At 36.1% G+C, this 12,964-nt stretch overlaps 3 protein-coding genes across 4 annotated transcripts in view; 2 read left to right on the forward strand and 1 right to left on the reverse strand.

The window, feature by feature from the left end:
- Positions 1 to 2,828, forward strand: part of LOC103512091 (kelch-like protein diablo) — a gene marked incomplete at its 5' end in the record, with an annotated part of 18,139 nt that extends 15,311 nt beyond the window's left edge. The window contains 5 exons of the mRNA XM_026825661.1: positions 352 to 620; positions 1,249 to 1,395; positions 1,929 to 2,036; positions 2,216 to 2,376; positions 2,532 to 2,828. Of these exons, the coding sequence (XP_026681462.1) occupies positions 352 to 620; positions 1,249 to 1,395; positions 1,929 to 2,036; positions 2,216 to 2,376; positions 2,532 to 2,564 (718 nt within the window). The remainder of the gene's footprint in view (positions 1 to 351; positions 621 to 1,248; positions 1,396 to 1,928; positions 2,037 to 2,215; positions 2,377 to 2,531) is intronic.
- A 231-nt stretch (positions 2,829 to 3,059) lies between these two features.
- On the reverse strand, positions 3,060 to 6,729 carry LOC103512085 (diacylglycerol O-acyltransferase 1-like). Of its 2 annotated transcripts, XR_003392297.1 has the most exons (3): positions 6,677 to 6,729; positions 3,514 to 3,936; positions 3,060 to 3,452 (listed from the first exon to the last, which is right to left on the reverse strand). XR_003392297.1 is itself a non-coding variant. In XM_008476839.2 (2 exons), the coding sequence occupies exons 1-2, from the start codon at positions 6,716 to 6,718 to the stop codon at positions 3,754 to 3,756; spliced, it is 225 nt and encodes a 74-aa protein (XP_008475061.1). In that variant the 5' UTR covers positions 6,719 to 6,723; the 3' UTR covers positions 3,488 to 3,753. The 2 variants fall into 2 exon arrangements, 1 of the variants encoding a protein (XP_008475061.1); XM_008476839.2 differs by lacking the exon at positions 3,060 to 3,452 and having other exon boundaries at positions 3,488 to 3,936; positions 6,677 to 6,723.
- Positions 6,730 to 9,479: 2,750 nt separating this feature from the next.
- LOC103512084 (kelch-like ECH-associated protein 1) lies at positions 9,480 to 10,024 on the forward strand. The gene is made up of 2 exons (XM_008476838.3): positions 9,480 to 9,628; positions 9,818 to 10,024. The coding sequence occupies exons 1-2, from the start codon at positions 9,604 to 9,606 to the stop codon at positions 9,991 to 9,993; spliced, it is 201 nt and encodes a 66-aa protein (XP_008475060.1). The 5' UTR covers positions 9,480 to 9,603; the 3' UTR covers positions 9,994 to 10,024.
- Positions 10,025 to 12,964: the final 2,940 nt, after the last annotated feature.

Genomic DNA, 12,964 nt, shown 5'->3' on the forward strand with positions numbered 1-12,964 from the left:
CCCAAACTCCCGAGGTCCCAATTTTAGATTTACCCTTCCCCCCCCAACCCTAACAATCCTTAGAAAAAAAAAAAAAAAAAAATCGTTCATTCTAATTATTGCAAGGTGGACCTCCTCTATCTATTAGACTATTAGGTATTATTTCAATTCATTATTATGTATTTCAATTTATTATTTACCTACCAACTTGATCTGAGTTCCGACCCCTCTCCCTCTCCTTTCTTACATATCCTTCTTTCTTCATCTCCCTCACTCCTATCTAGTCTTCATCTCCCTCACTCCTATCTAGTCGCAGTTCTTATTAGACTAAAGCAACAACTTGCATTTGTGAAGATGCTAAGAATAAATTACTCGTATTCCTAATATTGTCTACTTTGTTCTTTTTTTCAAGCACAAGATTTTACATTCTCTTGGTTCATTAAAATTTGATTTTGACGTTTCAGGTATAGCGATGTTAGATGGCTTTGTATATGCAGTGGGAGGGTGGGATGGCTCCTGTAGATTGGACTCTGTGGAGAGATATGATCCTACGAAGAATGAATGGAGTTATATTGAACCTATGAAGTTAGCAGTCACTTCGCCTGCTGTAGTAGCACATGAAGGCATGCTGTATGTAACAGGTCAGTATCTCATAGTAAAGACCACTCGCGGCCTTAGATTTTCAATTTTAATCTAATTTTTGTTTTTTTTTTTTTTTTTTTTTTTAAGTTATAACATCAAAGGAATAAGTTTGTATTAACTTATTTGTTGGTACACACACTTGGTAAAACAATTCAAAAACTAAAAATGATTTTGGGTGAGTAAAAACACTTGGCTTTATGTTTTACATATATTTTTTATTAAATTACAGATGGATCCATTTCGGCTGTTACGCCATCAGTGTATTCTTACTAGATTCGTAGAAGCTTAACCCATCCTTTAGGGCTGTTTGCCCCTACACCTAAGCCTCGGAGTGGGCTTTTTGTGTTTGGAGTTAAGATCAGCCTTAGGGTGATTGCTTTCGGGGAATTTCAGGCTGGTATCTTTACTGTGTAAAGTCCCCCAGCCAGACTAAGTTGGTCTACTCCCTGTTTAAGGTCCCCAGCCAGAAACAAGTTACAATCTATTAAAAATATTAAAATACATGCTTGCTCATTTACATGGGAATGCGTACAGTGTATTTTAGGATCCTCCATAACTCCATAGCACATACTTTGATAAATTATCAACCTAATGAAATCCCAACATTCTTATTGTTTGGTTTTGTAGGGGGCGCAATTTTGGAAGATGGTGATGGTATAGAACAGGTACAAAGGTATAATCCCAAGGTAAATCAATGGCAGGATCTGGCACCCATGTTAATACCACGCAGTGGAGCTGCTATCTGTGCTCTGGATTCCTGTATCTATGTATTAGGTAACATATGGCTTCTATTAGGTAAAATATAGCTTCCAAAGAGTGGCTTGTAGGGGGAAGTGGAGATGATGCAATGCTTCAAATTATAGGCAAATATTTTTAGTACTATGTATATGTATATTACAACATGTACCTATGAGCAAAAAAAAAAGTTAAAAACAAACGAATGTAAATAACAAATGGTATCTTGAGGCTAATAAAACAAATTGAGAAATTACATTGATCTCAAGCTTTGTTCAAAACATACAAGAAACCCCGAGAATAGTTGCGATCATGTTGAGTATAATTTACTTGTGTACTATTATTTCTCTGGTGTTTGCTTTCAAAGTCATTTTGGATCCGGATGGTTGTGATAGTGTGATACCTATATTTCCTACTGTGATACTGTCTGTTTTTTCTTTTTTGTGATTTCTTTCTTTATACTCGTACATATACCTATATCATTTATATATATAGAAAACTTAAATGTAAAACTGTAAATTGTGTATAATGTTGTAACAATCACAATAAAATAAAATTGAATTGAATTTCAGGAGGATGGCATGCGTCTACAGAGAATACCAACCGAGTGGAGTGTTATCATATAGCTGAGAACACTTGGGAATATAAATCTCCTATGAAGGAGAAACGCTACAGACCTGGTACGTTAATACTTGAACAGTTCTATCTTCTTCACTGTCTCATTTTATCACGAACTAACCAAGTCTCTTATTTCTGACGATTTATCAACACCCTTATTTTACTTTAGTGCTCGCAGTAATTGAAAAAAAAAAAAAAACCTATCCCCATTTGTACTATCTAATGTACTATTATATTGCAGGTATTGCAGTGATCGATGGTAAAATCTACGTCCTGGGTGGAGAGGAAGGATGGGATGGATATCATGATAGCATAGAATGTTATGATGTGGACAATGACTCCTGGGAGATAATGTCTCATCTACCTAGTGCAAGATCCTGGCTAGGTTGTGTACCATTACAGGTAGCTAGAATGTAATCATCATGTATTTTGTTGGCAGTAAAGTGAAGAAGGTATTTCAAAATGAAACCCTGTCATACAAAGAACAGACAAGGTGTTAACATGTAGGCAATGTTGTCATGTTGGAATTAAAACATTGTGTTGATTTCTGTTTTCAGATACATAAGAGTCAATTCGTGGACAAGTCTTGACCCGGCACTAGGAAACCAACTTTACTCTGGACTCTTGTTTGATATTTTTTTTTTTTTTTATCATTAGGCATTACTTATATATAATCTAGACTTGGAAAATTTATTAACATACAATACATGCGCTTTTAAATGACTCTCGTTTTACTAAATTTAATTTATCTCTAGAATCATACCTCTTACGACTTACGAGTAACTTCATGCCTTTGGAGAACATTTATTTCCAAAGACACCAAAAATTACAAGACTTGAAGAATATAGAAAAAATCAAAATAGTAACTACTACATATTGGAATAGAAAAAAAAATAATTAATTGAAACGACGAAAGTAACTAAGCAAAGATATAATCAATAGGTACAAGAGAAGAATAATTATTATTACTAACTAGGTTTCATTGGAACCGACACCGAAGCGAATACAATAGTCCGCCCCTATACCTTTTTATTACTGTTGTAATAATAAAGGAAGGACGGACTAAAAACAGCTCTAGTTAACGTGGGAGGTAGCACGCCAGCCGAGTAAGTGCTAGGTCGCGGATTTGATTCCCGCCTGGGGAGAACATTATCCTAAACAATAAAGTTCGTTCTCGGAACGGCTGGCTTTCAGGAGAAAGAAATCCAGGATAGGAATCCTGGCCTCCTTTCTTCAATTTCGGTACGATAAGAACTCGACTGGAAGACTTGGGCACCACCATGTAGATTGTAATTTACAATCGGGCGTATGAATTTAAACTCCTTAAAGCCGTCCTTTTCAATGCCTGTTGACAGTTTTTCTACCAGACCAATACTTAGGACAGCCTCCATAAACATAGAGGACTTATCTATAAGGAAACTTTGTGATCTGACAGATGTAAATCAACCGGATACACAAGGCAAGACCTCTATTTTTACCTTACAGCCCACTGATGGATCGGAATATTCCAGTTCCTCCAGAAGGTATCAGTATTTTTACCTTACAGCCCACTGATGGATCGGAATATTCCAGTTCCTCCAGAAGGTATCAGTAATCTTACCTTACAGCCCACTGATGGATCGGAATATTCCAGTTCCTCCAGAAGGTATCAGTATTTTTACCTTACAGCCCACTGATGGATCGGAATATTCCAGTTCCTCCAGAAGGTATCAGTATTTTTACCTTACAGCCCACTGATGGATGGGCATATTCCAGTTCCTCCAGAAGGTATCAGTATTCTTACCTTACAGCCCACTGATGGATGGGCATATTCCAGTTCCTCCAGAAGGTATCAGTATTGTCAGCATTCCACCAGTCTGCATAGAAGTTCCGGTCTGCAAAGTGCAGCACTTCACCAGTAAGATTCAGCAGAGAGTGGAAAAATAGGTAGAAGAAAATCAGCCAGATCAAGTGATTCGGAATCTGAAATGAGAAACTCATCGTTAGGAGTTCAATGATTATCTTCACAGCATGTAATAAAGGTCTCACCCGTCCAGATACCAACCTCGTACGATAGTGCTTCAGTGACCCATTGCAAAACGGTAGCTGTACAAAAATTGACGTTGTATGCCAGTAGCTGTGCTACTTTGAAATGAACGATGAATTGAACTCGAACTACTAACCTCTAGGTCCGAAGTCAACTGCGCTAACCAGCGCACCGAAAATTTCATGATTTATTCTCCGAAACTTAAAACTAAATACCTCCGCAGATATTAATCTAGGCCAGGGGTTTCCAACTTCCTTGTGTATGCGGGCCACATGCTACATTGGGAAGTACTTCGCGGGCCACATAATATGTACACAGTTGAACATTGTAGGACCCCCCCCCAACTTTTCAGAAATGTAGACCGATCAAATTTTGAGCGCCGCAGTCGAAATTTTTCAAAAAGTACTCTCCTAAATAAGGAAAATCATTAAAATTCGAAGATTTTTGCCTAAGTAACACACCTTTTTACTTTCTATTACTACAGTATAGCGGAGCTATACTAGTAATGAAAGTATTGCAATCGGTCCAAATTTTCAAAATCGGGAAATGGAAATATCCGTTTTGGGATGATGTCAAAAAAGTGATTTTTAGCCCATGGTCTGTACGTAACGTACTACAGGTTTAAATGGGAAAAAGTAGAAAGTTGTGAACAAAATATCTCAAGAACGATTTGTCGTAGAGAAATGAAATTTGGTATGCTATCCCGGTATGGTCCAAGGACGCGACTGTAACAATTTGGTAAAAATCGGATCATCCCATCCAGATATTAACCAAAGTACGGTATGCTATCCCGGTATGGTCCAAGGACGCGACTGTAACAATTTGGTAAAAATCGGATAGTCACCCATCCAGATATCATGTATGCTATCCCGGTATGGTCCAAGGACGCGACTGTAACAATTTGGTAAAAATCGGATAATCACCCATCCAGATATTACCAAAGTACGGTATGCTATCCCGGTATGGTCCAAGGACGCGACTGTAACAATTTGGTAAAAATCGGATAGTCACCCATCCAGATATCATGTATGCTATCCCGGTATGGTCCAAGGACGCGACTGTAACAATTTGGTAAAAATCGGATAATCACCCATCCAGATATTCTCCCGGTATGGTCCAAGGACGCGACTGTAACAATTTGGTAAAAATCGGATAATCACCCATCCAAATATTAACCAAAGTAATTGTTACTTAACCCTCATTTCGTGGAAAATGTTGAAAAGGTTGTGAACAAAATATCTCAAGAACGGTTTGTCGTAAAGCGATGATAGTCACCCATCCAGATATCAACCAAAGTCAATGTTGCTTCGAAAAAAAAAATCAATTTTTTTTATCACACGGGGAGTATTTTAAGATAGAAAATTTTTGGTCGAAAATTGGCCGCCGTAGGCGGTTGAAATTTTCAAAAAAAGTTCAATTTTTGGACACTTTTTAATGATCCCTAATTACATGGGGAGTATTTTAAGATAGGAAATTTTCGACCAAAAATTGGCCGCCGTGGGCGGCTCAGGCTCGGGACTTGGAAAAATTTTCATTTTTTTTTTCAAACTCGTATTTCGTAAATGTAATAGAAAGTCGTGTGATGTTCACACCAGATTTTTTTTTTTTCTTCTTCTTCTTCTTCTTCTTCTTCTTCTTCAATTTTTACATTTTTTTTGGCATTGGTTTGGCACTAAGCCTCGACCATACAGCCAATTTTTACATTTAGGTATGTTTGTAGAGATCCAAAAAGCTTCGCGGGCCACGAATTTGGTCTGCGGGCCGCTAGTTGTAAACCCCTGATCTAGGCGCACGGCAGTGCGCCAGGCCAAGTTCCGGCCTCAGCACGCCAGTGTGTATATTACACGAAACATTTCGAGCCATTTTTACCCCTATCATAACTCCGTTAATTTTCCACATATTGTTACGAAATTTGGACCATATAAGCTATACTTGCTTATTATGTGTGCAAAATTCCGAAGTTCTAGCTTTAAAGGAAGGGGTAGAAAAGGGGCCTAGAAAATCGCTTATTTTAAGACTGACTGACTCACTATTCACTCATCAAAATGTTGAGGCACTTCCCGATGTCGTAGAAACTTGAAATTTGGCAGGATGGTAGGTCTTGATGAGTAAGTAAAGGGAAAAATCTAAAATTGGGCAAAAGTTGCTCTGGGCTCCGCCCGCAGGCGGATTTAAGACGGGGAACACACTTTGAGGCCAGCAAAGCTTTTCCTGTTTTTCCTTAGGGGTTTCACGTTCAATTATTTATTTATTTGAGTAGGAAAAACATAGCCAAGTTGAAATTGAGAGAAGGTTGAAGGAATTGAGATTCAGCATTTTCAGCAGACACGAAAAACTGGGAATGCAGACTTGGCCTTAATTTTCTGATCTCAACACTTTTGAAGGACAACATTTTTGGATAGGAACTTGCTTTTTTTTACCTTGTAGACTTAAAATTTATAATCTTAAACTAATAACAAGGAATAGGTACCAGATGAATATGTATGTAGAATACTTACCGACAGTTTCAATAGTCTACCTTGTATACTTAAAATTTATAATCTTAAACTAATAACAAGGAATAGGTACCAGATGAATATGTAGAATGAATACTTACACCTTGTATACTTAAAATTTATAATCTTAAACTAATAACAAGGAATAGGTACCAGATGAATATGTATGTAGAATACTTACCGACAGTTTCAATAGTCGTTCTGTAGCTTTCACCACATCCATATTCTGAAACATAAACACACAAAAGCACAATAGAATGAACGTTCTCTCAAAGAGATACGCTAGGAGAGGAAATGAAATGAGAAACACACATCCAGTTCCCGTCGGGTTCGCATTATACTAAAAGCACAAGACAGATTTAGAATATTGGATATATACCTATGTACATTGTACATGTTTATATTGTATGGAATAACAAACACTCACTTTATCCTCATCCGGTTCCAGGGAGACAGAAGGGGTTAAATGAATACAGTTCTATCCATTGGGACTAATCTAAATCTAAAAAATCTAATCTAAATCATGAATTATTTGTGGTAAAGCTGAGAGCTTCTTCACAATTCTTGTGGATATCACAGCATTACTAAGAGCCTCCTGTACTATTTGTGACATATTTCTGACATTAAGATCATACTCAAAAAAGAAAGACTTTACTCCACCAAAATGCTCTATAAAGAATCAAAAATATTATATATAGAAGGCCTGTTTAAAAGAAACATATGCTCTTATGTATCTTTTATATTATAAAATCAAGATCAATTCACACACTGATCGCTCTATCTCCTGAACCACAACACCTAGAAAGCTGAAATTTGGTAGGAATATTCCTTTTATGGTCTAGTGTGCAATAAGAAAGGATTTTGCGAAAATCTAAATCGATCCTGAGATATCAATTTTTGATCGCTAAAATCTCCATTATAAATACACAGAGTGCAGAGACTGCGGGAGGGAAATGTTCCGCTCTCGACCAACATTTTGAGTTTCGTTTATGTTTTTAGTTTGATAACTATGCAGCTAATAGGGAGCGGGCAGCGCGACCGTATTTTTTATTATTTTCTTTAAGTTCGGCCATGCCTTTTCTACAAGTTTGGCCATGCCTCGGAATGAACTAGCGGGATTCCGGAGCGAAGCGACGGCATTCAGCTAGTTTAAAAATAAAAGCGAAGTGTTTAACTATGCAGAACAAACATACAATCTGCGAAGGAAAACCCCCATTCTACCAAAGAAAAACACAACCAAAGGGGGAAAATAAACATTTTCTGGCATTAAAATTTTTCAAAGCTTACCCTCTGAAATAAAAGAAGAAAGAGTTAAAAATCATTCTAAGATCAAACTCAAGAGACGGTTGGCAGAGGGCAAAAATAACGAAGAGAATATAATAACGAAGAGAATAGATTATATTATGTACCTACTTATATTGTATTGTAAACAAAAATTATAAACAATAAAAATAAAGGTTTATCAAAAAATTGAAAAATTGAAATTGAAATATGTTGCTTTTACTGTCGGCGAAGGACATAGTGTATACCTCCTTACTTGAAACGTGCTTATATGTTCTTTCGAATCTCTAAAGCAGGGGTTTCAAACTCACACTGAATAGCAGGTTATTTTCTAACCCTTAGAAGGTCTCAGCTGATAATCCCCTACCTACCTGCTTTTTGCTTTTTTTTCTGATAACTCTGATTTCCACTTTTGAAATTAAAAATAAATAAATAAAAACAAATAAATGTTCATTTAAATACATAAAAAAAAATTGAAGCACTTGTTGGATTCTATTTCTATAGGTAGAGCACCATTTCTTTTTTCGTCTTTTAATAGATGTAGGTACCCACATTTTACATAATCAAAAATATGTCCTGGCCTTTCAAACAACAACTTGGTAGCAAAGTATTGGGATGCACGAGGGAAAATGACCTAACCGTCAACTCCGAGCATTTGAAAACAACAACATAATCAAAAATATCATTTATTTTGTCCAGTTTTATAGGATTTGAAGAAAGAAATGCCAGCCAGGTTAGCTTGGCTGCTAGCTCGTCTGCCTTGTAAGCGCTAGGCCGTGGGTTCGATTCCAGCCTGGGGCAAATTTTATCCTGAAAGTATTATGTTCGTTCTCGGAACGGCTGGCTTTCTCCTATCCTGTCTTCCTTCTCTCTTCGATTTCGGGACGACTTATAGGTTTTAACCTTAGCAGTTACTGTTCCCTCTTTCAAACCTATTGAAAAACAAGCTGGGCCCGTCCCTCCGGGAATTATTTAGCCCGTAGTTTATTCGATCAGTACCTATGTACCTACCTAATTTGTTTAATAGCCCACTGATGGATCGGAATATTCCAGTTCCTCCAGAAGGTATCAGTATTCTTACCTTACAGCCCACTGATGGATCGGAATATTCCAGTTCCTCCAGAAGGTATAAGTATACTTACCTTACAGCCCACTGATGGATCGGAATATTCCAGTTCCTCCAGAAGGTATCAGTATTCTTACCTTACAGCCCACTGATTAAATATTTTTAGTACTATGTATATGTATATTACAACATGTACCTATGAGCAAAAAAAAAAAAGAGTTAAAAACAAACGAATGTAAATAACAAATGGTATCTTAAGGCTAATAAAACAAATTGAGAAATTACATTGATCTCAAGCTTTGTTCAAAACATACAAGAAACCCCGAGAATAGTTGCGATCATGTTGAGTATAATTTACTTGTGTACTATTATTTCTCTGGTGTTTGCTTTCAAAGTCATTTTGGATCCGGATGGTTGTGATAGTGTGATACCTATTTCCTACTGTGATACTGTCTGTTTTTTCTTTTTTGTGATTTCTTTCTTTATACTCGTACATATACCTATATCATTTATATATATAGAAAACTTAAATGTAAAACTGTAAATTGTGTATAATGTTGTAACAATCACAATAAAATAAAATTGAATTGAATTTCAGTAGAAAACTTAAATGTAAAACTGTAAATTGTGTATAATGTTGTAACAATCACAATAAAATAAAATTGAATTGAATTTCAGGAGGATGGCATGCGTCTACAGAGAATACCAACCGAGTGGAGTGTTATCATATAGCTGAGAACACTTGGGAATATAAATCTCCTATGAAGGAGAAACGCTACAGACCTGGTACGTTAATACTTGAACAGTTCTATCTTCTTCACTGTCTCATTTTATCACGAACTAACCAAGTCTCTTATTTCTGACGATTTATCAACACCCTTATTTTACTTTAGTGCTCGCAGTAATTGAAAAAAAAAATAATAATAATAAAAACCTATCCCCATTTGTACTATCTAATGTACTATTATATTGCAGGTATTGCAGTGATCGATGGTAAAATCTACGTCCTGGGTGGAGAGGAAGGATGGGATGGATATCATGATAGCATAGAATGTTATGATGTGGACAATGACTCCTGGGAGATAATGTCTCATCTACCTAGTGCAAGATCCTGGCTAGGTTGTGTACCATTACAGGTAGCTAGAATGTAATCATCATGTATTTTGTTGGCAGTAAAGTGAAGAAGGTATTTCAAAATGAAACCCTGTCATACAAAGAACATGAAAATAATAATAATAATAATTCCAAGTAATTGAAACGACGAAAGTAACTAAGCAAAGATATAATCAATAGGTACAAGAGAAGAATAATTATTATTACTAACTAGGTTTCATTGGCAAGTGTACAAGGGGACTCCTGTCACTTAGAGCCCAACGCCCAATGACAATTATTGATGAAATTGCTGAATTGTATGTTCAGTCAGCATGTTGATGTAACTTTGAAATTTTAAAACAATAATACTAAATAGAAAAGAATTATTATAAAAATAGTCATTTTAGGATTTAGGGACAATAGACATAGGTACAGACTTGAAGACAAAAAAAAAGGCTTTTCCAAATCCTTTAAGTTTTTCAAAGACATTCCTAAAGCCTAATGTAATGTTTTTAATGTATGTTTTGACAATTTAGATGACAATTATTGATGAAATTGCTGAATTGTATGTTCAGTCAGCATGTTGATGTAACTTTGAATTTTTAAAACAATAATACTAAATAGAAAAGAATTATTATAAAAATAGACATTTTAGGATTTAGGGACAATAGACATAGGTACAGACTTGAAGACAAAAAAAGGCTTTTCCAAATCCTTTAAGTTTTTCAAAGACATTCCTAAAGCCTAATGTAATGTTTTTAATGTATGTTTTGACAATTTAGAGAAACGCAAACAGGAAGAACTCCATTTATTATGTTGAGTTTGGATTTTCACTCATTCAAACTTTATGTATTTTTTGTGCAATGTTCGAAGCCGATTTTTATTGTATAGTGTATATATTATACTCGCGTCAGAATGAACGTTCTCTCAAAGAGATACGCTAGGAGAGGAAATGAAATGAGAAACACACATCCAGGACAATTTAGTGAAACGCAAACAGGAAGAACTCCATGTATTATGTTGAGTTTGGATTTTCACTCATTCAAACTTTATGTATTTTTTGTGCAATGTTCGAAGCCGATTTTTATTGTATAGTGTATACCTCCTTACTTGAAACGTGCTTATATGTTCTTTCGAATCTCTAAAGCAGGGGTTTCAAACTCACACTGAATAGCAGGTTATTTTCTAACCCTTAGAAGGTCTCAGCTGATAATCCCCTACCTACCTGCTTTTTGCTTTTTTTTCTGATAACTCTGATTTCCACTTTTGAAATTAAAAATAAATAAATAAAAACAAATAAATGTTCATTTAAATACATAAAAAAAAATTGAAGCACTTGTTGGATTCTATTTCTATAGGTAGAGCACCATTTCTTTTTTCGTCTATTAATAGATGTAGGTACCCACATTTTACATAATCAAAAATATGTCCTGGCCTTTCAAACAACAACTTGGTAGCAAAGTATTGGGATGCACGAGGGAAAATGACCTAACCGTCAACTCCGAGCATTTGAAAACAACAACATAATCAAAAATATCATTTGTCCAGTTTTATAGGATTTGAAGAAAGAAATGCCAGCCAGGTTAGCTTGGCTGCTAGCTCGTCTGCCTTGTAAGCGCTAGGCCGTGGGTTCGATTCCAGCCTGGGGCAAATTTTATCCTGAAAGTATTATGTTCGTTCTCGGAACGGCTGGCTTTCTCCTATCCTGTCTTCCTTCTCTCTTCGATTTCGGGACGACTTATAGGTTTTAACCTTAGCAGTTACTGTTCCCTCTTTCAAACCTATTGAAAAACAAGCTGGGCCCGTCCCTCTGGGAATTATTTAGCCCGTAGTTTATTCGATCAGTACCTATGTACCTACCTAATTTGTTTAATACCTATTCAGTTTATTATTATTCTTGATTTGATTTTTCAATTTTACTTTCATGTAATGATTTAAAATCAAGACTAGAGCCCGTTCTCCCTTTATTTCCAATATAAGGTTCAAGTCACCCATCCATTTATTGGCCTTGCTCGGCGTAGCTTAACATAGGTGACGCTAAAACCGGTCTTAAATGATCGACTGAAGTGTTATCTAAAACTTTCTCGCTTTGAGTTCATAGGTCGTCGCGACAAATTTCAAGATCAGAGCTCATTTGTGTGAGAAAATGAGAAAAAAAAAATCCCACAATTAGTCAATTAACTTTAAGTCACCCATCCATTTATTGGCCTTGCTCGGCGTAGCTTAACATAGATAACGCTAAAACCGGTCTTAAATGATCGACTGAAGTGTTACCTGAAACTTTCTCGCTTTGAGTTCATAGGTCGTCGCGACAAATTTCAAGATCAGAGCTCATTATTTTGTGTGAGAAAATGTGAAAAAAAAAAAAAAAATCGCATTGAGTTCATAGGTCGTCGCGACAAATTTCGAGATCAGAGCTCATTTGTGTGAGAAAATGTGAAAAAAATCCCCCCCAAAACCAGTTTTTTTTTGGTTTTTTGGCTTTGTGGTTTTCTGGACAAAATTTGCACCACCATTTTCGTGTTCCTGGTAAAAATACCTTTAATTTGATATAAAGGTAGACCAGGTTTGGATTAGTCCTTCTATGGGGACAGACAGACAGACAGACCGACCGACTGACAGACACCGAAGCGAATACAATAGTCCGTCCCTTATACCTGTACTCCAGAAGGTATCAGTATTCTTACCTTACAGCCCACTGATGGATCGGAATATTCCAGTTCCTCCAGAAGGTATCAGTTCCAATTTATTTAACGATACTACAAACTACAAGTCAGTAAAATGATATGATACAAAATATAAAACCCAGTCTTATTCGGTAAGAATCCTATAAAAGAGAAGGAAGAAATAAGGTGACCAAACGGGATGGTAAAGAGTAGTGTTGCGTAATACATACGGTACTCGTATTTATTTTATCCAAATTTTCAAGTGTAATCATTCATCAAATATCACATCAGAACAGGAAAAAAAACTTGATCTGAATCAGCAAACTATCTACCTATAATATCCATGGAAGTAATAGATAGTAAG

Source organism: Diaphorina citri, unplaced genomic scaffold (assembly GCF_000475195.1).
Source record: "Diaphorina citri unplaced genomic scaffold, Diaci psyllid genome assembly version 1.1 scaffold789, whole genome shotgun sequence".
In the NCBI taxonomy this organism is placed as follows: domain Eukaryota; kingdom Metazoa; phylum Arthropoda; class Insecta; order Hemiptera; family Psyllidae; genus Diaphorina; species Diaphorina citri.